The sequence below is a fragment of the Paroedura picta genome, chromosome 3 (genome assembly GCF_049243985.1).
Source record: "Paroedura picta isolate Pp20150507F chromosome 3, Ppicta_v3.0, whole genome shotgun sequence".
Lineage (NCBI taxonomy): Eukaryota > Metazoa > Chordata > Lepidosauria > Squamata > Gekkonidae > Paroedura > Paroedura picta.
This window is the reverse complement of record NC_135371.1, coordinates 95,773,232-95,781,825: the sequence shown is the minus strand read 5'-3', so window position 1 is coordinate 95,781,825 and position 8,594 is coordinate 95,773,232. Positions and strand designations below refer to the sequence as shown.

General features: G+C 41.2%; 1 protein-coding gene across 1 annotated transcript; it reads right to left on the bottom strand.

Moving 5' to 3' along the window:
• Positions 1–2,322: 2,322 nt before the first annotated feature.
• GDF9 (growth differentiation factor 9) lies at positions 2,323–7,215 on the bottom strand. The gene is made up of 2 exons (XM_077324326.1): positions 6,804–7,215; positions 2,323–4,402 (listed from the first exon to the last, which is right to left on the bottom strand). Exons 1-2 carry the CDS (start codon positions 7,213–7,215, stop codon positions 3,486–3,488), a joined length of 1,329 nt encoding a protein of 442 aa, XP_077180441.1. The 3' UTR covers positions 2,323–3,485.
• Between the last annotated feature and the right edge of the window lie 1,379 nt (positions 7,216–8,594).

Sequence of the window (8,594 nt, the reverse complement as noted above, 5' to 3'; positions counted from 1 at the left end):
CCGTAGAGCTGCGCTGCAGAGCCAAGGGAAAGGTTTTTTTTTTAAAGTTTGTCATTATTGCATAACAACACAATAGCACTTAAAATATTTTTAATATGCTTTCCTTGGCTCTGCAGCTCAACTCTAGGGAGCAGGCTCCCTCACTGAACCTGCAGGAGTGGCCTTTGAAAAAAGTCCTTGTGGAGCCTCTGGGGCAGGCCGGGCACTTGCCCTTCTCTCCACCCTCCATGCCAGAACAGGAGCACTGCAACCTTCTGCCATGGGCCATGCCCACCCTTATGTCTGGGCTGAGGAGCACTGCAAGTCACCACCACCCACCACCAGAGCTGCTGGGAGGCCCTGCTGCTGGCTCCAAGCCCCGTGCAGAAAGAGCTGCCATCATCCGTGGGGGGCCCTGCCAAATCCTAACCTCCCATCCCCAGAGCTGGTGGGGTTGGCTGTGGGGGGCCTGCTGCCAGCTCCCTGCCTTCCATTATGAGAGCTGGTTGTCAGAGCCACGCTGGGGAACTGAGGGAGAGAGGTGGGGTGTCCCCGCTACTTTTCCTTGAGTCTGCGGCTGAGCTCTGTCACATGACATTTATTGACAAGACAAAACAGGAAAAAAACAGCAGGAAGTCCTGACTTCCAGTCCATTGGTTGGCTAATCAGGAAGTGGAAATCCAGGACAAGACAGAGAGATACGCAAAACAGACTCCAGTGAAGAAACGGGAAACATCACGGCAACTGGGCACAAAAAACCCCCAGGTGGCATCATGCCTTGGCAGTGTCCATGTTTGCCTCTCCCCCAGCTCTTCCACTTGAGGCAAGAGCACCAACCTGCACTACCCCCCCCATCTAAGTTGTCCTACATACTACCAGTTTATCCCCTTAAAGTTCCCATGTGCCATTACCTGCTGCCACTCCCATTATCAGTCTCAACATCATAGTTATCCAAGTGAGATTCCAAATGGAGGTTTTGTTCCACACTCTTCCCTCACACCCAGCAAATTTTGTGGACATTTCTGCAGTACGTTATGATGTAGCCCCTCAGGCTTGCCCCACTTTATGCATTCCTGCCCCCATCCTGTTTTCTCTGAAATGTTATACTTAAAGAGAGCCTGTAGCTGCAGTTGCCCCTCTGTATCTGGCACCATTTCCTTTCATTTCCCATTAAGCTCCCTATTCTCCCCCTTCCATTGGCAGAAGTTCTGCCATTTTCCATTATCAGTTGCACAATAATGTAATTCCTATACCACTTAAAAAAAAAGAACGAACAAAAAGTTATAAGGTGGAAATATGGAGGAAAGAATGGTAGATTCTCCTTTCCCTAAAACACAAAGGGAAAAATGCCAGGTGATAAGGAATATTTATTTTACCAAGTCCCTATGCATTTCTCCATGCAGGCTTTGTCAGGAAAAATCAGAACATGTACCTGGTGCTTGAACTATCCACAGCACAAAAAGACTTCAGTTGTTGCGGATAGTTCTAGCACCATGGACATATTCCAACTCCCCTACCCCACCCTTGAAGTCTACATGGCAAAATGCATAGAGGCCTTGTAAAATAAATCTATTTCTCATCATCTGGCATTTTTTCTTTCGCTTTTCACTTTTGATATTTGAAGAGGCTTTTCCTTAAACTTCAGTTGTCACATGAATGTAAGATCCACATTGGACAAAAATATATATCTTATCTTTGGCACTGTGATTCATTAGCATTCTTCTATGCCATACCAGCATAATGTACTTATTCTTTAATGTCCCATGAAAGCAATCTTAGTGTCACATACAACAATGCCCAAGCTGCCAACTTTAAATTATCTACTGCATTCATTATATGAAATAGCCCTCTACTCTTCTGGGTCTACAAGGTTCTCCACAATACTGTCCCCGTTACTCTGGCAGCAGGGAAACCATCTTACCTATGCATTGCTTACATTTCCTAGTATAGTGAACATTGGTCTTAGAATCTGTGCTTTTGAAATATGTGTCACCTATGAAGAGGGAAACTTGTTCATAGCCTGCTACCACTGTATCCTCAAGCCCTGAGCTTTTGATATAAACATGGAACATGCACTACCAGACACATTAATTTTTTTATATTTGATGCACTCTTTAAAAAAAACTACAACAAAACAGTCAGGATCAGAGTCGCCTGAGAGGAGTGAAAACAACTCACCATACCTCTTACTAAGCTGGGAAGAGCAGTTTATGAACAATAATAATGTATGCAGTTTTCATAGACATTTGCTTTAGAACAGGACTATAGAATTTGGAAGACTGTTCCCCTACAGGTAGTTAATGGCTGAGAAGACAAACACAGGCAAGCAGTAGCTGCTTCACATTTATTTTTAACACAAGTGTTTAGGCTTATAAATACACTCAGATGGCATTTTGGTTCAACAACAACAGGAACATTAAAATGCTTTAAGCTAGCTGATCATTACAGAACACTTTTGACTTACATGTATAATTATTAACAGTTAACATAGAACATTACCTCATAACCATTTATATTTAGCTTAATGATGTTTCCTGTTCATAAGTCAGAGTAGAAGATAGCAAGGATTTAAAATTTACAGAATGCCAAATCTGATAAAGCTCATAAAACTAGTCTGATATATGCTCATACCTGGCATTTCGCCATTAAATCTCTAGAATAGCAGAACAGTTTTTAGTACATTATGGAGCATCTGTGTGAAGAAAGTTTGTTGTCCATGAAATCCTATCTTACATATAGAAAGCCACAGTTGATTATGGCCTCCCACTTAAGTTTACTACATATGCAAATAGATGCCATGACCAACATGCAATTCATAGACATTTCCTGCATAAATGCTTGTATATTTTAGTAATTTCAAAGCATGTGATGTTTACTTAACAGGTTACTTCCCACAAATACATAGCTGTAGGCATACAACCAGGAATTTTTCTTCAAGATATTCTTTTGTTAGAGCCTTCAGAGACAGACAAAAGGTTATCCATTGCTTTAAAATCTTAACATCTGGGAGTCATCATAATAAAGGACAAGAGTTGTCTCAGACAACCAGTTTCAACCACTAAAAGTACACATAAAAATGAAGTGATTGATAAGTCAGCAACAGTAAAACCTTTTGTCATAAGTAAAACCTTTTGTCACTTGCCATAAAATGATTTCTTTTAAAATATTTTTAACATAGGAAAGACTAAACTAAGAACTACGCAAATGATGACATGAAATGGCAGGTATTTATTTCTCCTATACGTTACCTAGAGATGCATAAGATTTTTTTTTAAACCAAAACATTTAACAATTCATCAAAAATAAATCCATTTGGAAACAAACAAGAAGTCTCTTTATACCCAACTTCACATTTAGTCTCCTGTAAATCAGAAGGGGCTAACAAAAATAAATGCTATCAAATACCTGCCATAGTACTCCATGCTATGTCTTCAGAAGGATAACTTTACTTTCTTGTAAGGTTGAAAAAATACGGAAATACAAACATCAGTAAACCAGAATTGGTTTTAGCGACAGGTGCATCTGGTAGCTATCATATTTTCATATTCTTTGTATGCAACTGATCTGTCACTCTCCAACTTTAAGACACTCAGTGGGCTGTATTCAGCAGGAACACAGGAGGGCCTGGGGACCGAGGAGTCCAGCTTTTCATATATAATGTTTTGGACCATTGTGTGGACAGGAGAGCCATACCGATGCCCAACCACTCTGGGACATTCTCCCTTGCAATAGTGAGGATTGTATCCCGTTGGTGCGATTATCCATCGTTCCCATTTAAGCTGACTGAATTTCAAAGAAAAGTTTTGAAGCTCACACTCATTTTGGGGGAAGAGAAACTGTTGGTAGAAGTGACTTAAATTATATGTTGGAACTAGTGTATGTTCTACTTTCCCATCTTTGTCCCTCCGATGACGAGATGCTCTTTCATCCTGCATGTGTTTTTTACTTGTCTCTTTGTTGGGTCTCATTAGAGGACTGTTCTTCAACCCAGACCATATAGGATTCATATCCCTCCTATGATAAGCTTGCTCACTGGTGTCATTGAGGTACAGAAGAAGAGAAGGTGATGCCAAAGCCATATTAAAGAAATCCCATTTAGAGTCAAGGGTCTTGTTATCTTTCAGGCAAGTGAAATTCACAGCTATATGAATGCTTCTCTTGTTTGAGGCTATCAGAGGCTGTAGAAAAGTGGTCACGTCAATCTCAACCCACCTCCGTCGGAGTTCCACAGTTATTGTATGTGGAACGCTGGAGCACATTTGATTGGAGGAAACATTTTCCTTGACAACAAGATTGCATGTGCATGTAATGGCTGATGATTTAGAAACTGACTTATCCAGTGAGTAAAGCAAGACTGACTTGAATAAGTGCTCTAAAGCAGTAACGCAATCCAAGTTGAAAAGAAGATCCACTGAGCAAAGATCTGAAAAAAAAAAGAAACAAAACTTCTTAGGACTAAAGGAATTTAAGTAGTCAGTCTGCATTAATTTAAGTTGAAAAAACAACATTCAAATCATTTAAACCAGAGGATATTTCAGGCGTTGGGACACAGTAGGTTTTTGGGAGAGAGTTAAATGCTTTGAAATACACTGGGGTTTACAAATGAAACTGTCTCCAGTACTCCAGTACTTTTTCACCTTTTCTTGTTTTGTGGTGGTAGGCGCAAGGAGATTTCTAATGTCAGTGGCAAACAGACACACACAATGTATTCTCTTCCTTGACTTTCTGCAGCCTTCAAGTATGCCAATATTAAATTAAATATGTCCCCCCCAAGCAGTCAAAGATAGAACCTGACTTCAATACTAAACATGCAAACATACACACAAAACATGGCTGACTAGATCATGCTAGGATTCAAATGTGATTTATTTAATAGAGCCCAACTAGATGCAAAAAAGGAGGCTGAATAGCTTCATAATAAGGCAGTGATGTAGCTGCAAGGTAATTTAAGCAAATGGAATTGCCTTACACCAAGTCAGACCATTGGTCTATCAAAGTCAGTACTGTCTTCTTTGACCGGTGGCAGCTCTCCAGGGTCTCAGCGAGCAGTATTTCACCCGTCCTCCTCCTGATCCTTTTAACTGGAAATGCCAGTGTTGAACCAGGAACTTTGTGCATATACAGCTGATGCTCTTGCACTAAGCTATGGCCTCTCCCAATGTGATCAGCAAGGCCCAGTCTCCTCTCACTTATGAAGGCAATAAGGCAAACTTGTACTAGTTATTGTTGATCACTTGCTTTACCTCTCAGGGTTGCTAGACAAGGAACATCCTTGCCTGTAAGTGTCTTCACTAGTTTGGTTGGTACTAATGCTGACTGCGTAAAGAGCCTCTTCCTGCAATAATATCAAGGGCAGGCAGAATTGGCACTCGATAATATGAACCCTTTGTCCCTGGGTTTGCACCAAATCATATTGCTGGTAGCTATCCTAGAGAATTCGTAACAGCAGCACGAACAGAATGTGTATATCTGCACCGGTGGGAAGGCAGCAAGGTTAGTATTTAACTTTATAAGGATAATCAAACCTCTTAACTGTTTTTGAATTAGTGCCCCCCATCCCTTCAATTTACAGTTCTTACAAGTTATGAAATCTTGTTTTCAAGCTGACCAGATTTAAAGATATATTCTTATTTGTATCACTGCAGGTAGATTCAGGTGGGTAGCAGAATTGGTCTCAACCAGCACAAAGTCTGAGTCTAATGGCACCTTTAAGGTTAGCAAAATTTCATTCTGGGTATAAGCCTTTAACTGCATGTAGACTTCTGAAGATACATGAAGATACGACTGCAGTTAGAGTTTCGTTTACAACGAGTTCTATGTGCGTGATGCCCACAAAGCAAGACAATGGCATACTTTCATAGCTGCTCCCTCTTGTCAAAACAAACTTTTGCTTTACACAAATAGGATAACTGGGGGCCAACCCCAGCAACCTTCATAACTCAGCATAACTCAGCAACTTTCATAACAGAATAGAAATTTCTCTCTAGATCTCCTCATATAATTCACAGTTTCTGAGGGAAGCAATATAAATGAGGCAAGATTTGAATAGAAGCCAGTAGCTCCATGGGGAAGTAGCTCTTTACTAAGGTCAGAGAAAAAAACTAGGATTCAGCTTCCTCAGTAAGCCATAACAGTATACTTAGGCACAAAGCCATTGCTTTTTACAAATAGTTATTTCCAAACAGCATTAAAAACTCTAACTAAGACCTCAGTTTTGAACATGTTACTCATTAGTAAATCCCATGAAAGCTAGGGGACTCCTATTAGCAAGTACCCTGGAAAACTAGGCTATGTTGTAACAGTCACAAGCAGCTAGCAAGACCAGAGGGCTGCCTCAAAATACAAATAGCAGTCTGTTTGTATTACCACTGCCAGAGTTACTGGTTTTGTAGACATGTATACTCCACCAGCAAGCTCCCCATGTTCATATGCAATTTTGATAGAATGTCAATTAACAACCAGTGGAATGAATACCCTTTGGTAGCCTTAGATAACATAAGTACAGACACTTTGAGGGGCCAAATACTACCAGTACATACTCAAAAACATTATCTCAATTTATCTAGAAAAAGACAGACATACTGCAACTTGAAGGTCAGAGCAGCCTTTCTAAAATGAGGCCATGTGTGTATATGCCTAGTAACCTTTCTAAAAGTTACTAAGTACATATCCTAGGCTCTACTTTTTATACTCTTAAACGAAGCAGGAGAACCATTTATCATACATTCTGCTGGCTTCTGAGAGCAAGGAAGTACAGATGTGGTTCTACACCTGCAAAGATGGGGATGGAGAGATTAGTCCCAAATTGAAACTATTTCACCTACCTTTCACTTGGCCTTCAGGAGGATGCTTGCACTCAGCACGCGGAGTGAAGAGCCGGACTGTATTGAAGAGATGACTTTTGTTAGCCTTTGGGATCCCTTCCTTGGTTGCAAACATTTTGTATAGCCTCTTCATATAGCTCAGAGCTCTGGTGTCTGGTTGCAGCCTTGAGACGCCATCATTCTCTTCTTGATGGCTGTGACCAGTCAGCACTTTGAAAAGAGGAGGCATTACAGCATAGGCATCTTCTGCATCTGGGGGAAACAGCAACATGGGAAGTGGTTCAGAGGCTTTCCCTTCTGATACCAGCAATGGCTGAGAGCCCTCTTCATCTCTGGAACTGGGGGAACACAGGACACCAGAAAAGAACAGTCCAATACAACAACAGGTAAGCATCCACCAAGGAATCTTCATGATGGGGATTAGTCAGGACAAAGACACTCTTTCCCCCATGACAGCCTGCACTCTAGAAAGAAGGAAGCAACAGCACCTTCAGGTTTCTTAAATAAATTCCAGGTCTCACTGAGAGCCGTTCCCCTCTAATTAGATGGGGAAGAAAAGCCATTCACCTGATTAGGTGATTCCTACTGCAATCCTAAGCAATGTTGCCCCTTCTAAACCCATTGAATTGAGTGGGTTTAGGCAGGTGTAACTCTGCTTAGGATGGCACTGCCAGTCTCCTGATCAGCTGCAGGCTCTGCCTTTTGCTAGCTAAGTGCTTTCTAAGTAAGGTCTATTGTCACCTGGGAAATGCAGTGACCGGTTGGCTAAGTTAGGCCCTGATTCAAGAAGAACCATGTACTGAACTCTACCATTGTAAGTAGCAATATTTATTTCAGCAGTCTGTGTACACTAGAGTCAGAGGTCTAAGGAGTATCTTACTGGGGACTGTTGATTTCCTTTGGATCACATAAAGGAACTCACAGGAATCAGTCCTGCTGTTCCCCTGCCTATAATAGTCAATGATAAATAATTATTTGCCATTGTTTTTAATTATATTCAAGTGCAAACTACCATTTGAAAAAGATTGTGCAGATTTCTCACAGATATGGGTGCAAATGATTGTGGTGGTGTAAATCCATCATTGTAGGCTTACAGAGTTCTTGAGTGACAGGAGCTGGTCTGAGCTTTTCAAAGTGTTCATTTGCTGTGCTTATCTATGTAGGCCACATTTCTGGAAAAGTGATTCTTTAGGCTGTTCTCCTAACTCAGTAGAGACAGAACTGCTCACAGCTAAACTACTTGTAGTGTCTGTGCTCTATCTGTTCTTTAATCCCCATCAGTGGTCCAGAATTGCAGCTTACCTTATCCTAAGACTTTTAGGCCCTGGTTTTGAAACAGTGTTGTTGAGGCAAAAGATCTTTTCTGTGTGATTTTGCAAAGACTCCATGTCTGATTTAAACTGAATAACTACCTGTGTAAAGTACTTTCTGCATGCTAAAGACCTCTCATGTAGCTGTTTTGTATGGCTAGAAGCCAAGTTTTAAATATAGAATCATAGAGTTGGAAGAAGTCGTACAGGCCATCTAGTACAACCCCCTGCTCAATGCAGGATAAGCCTAAAGCATCCATGAAAAGTATCTGTCCAATTGCTGCTTAAAGTTGGCCAGTGGAAAGAAGCTCACCACCTCCTTAGATGGCTGATCCCGCTGCTGAACTATTCCGTGAAAAGTTTTTTTCATGATACCTAGCCGGTACCATTCTACATGTAGTGACAACCTTTCAGATTCTTAAAGATAGCCATCATGTCCCCTCTCAACCTCCTCTTCTCCAGCCTGAACATTCCCAAGTTC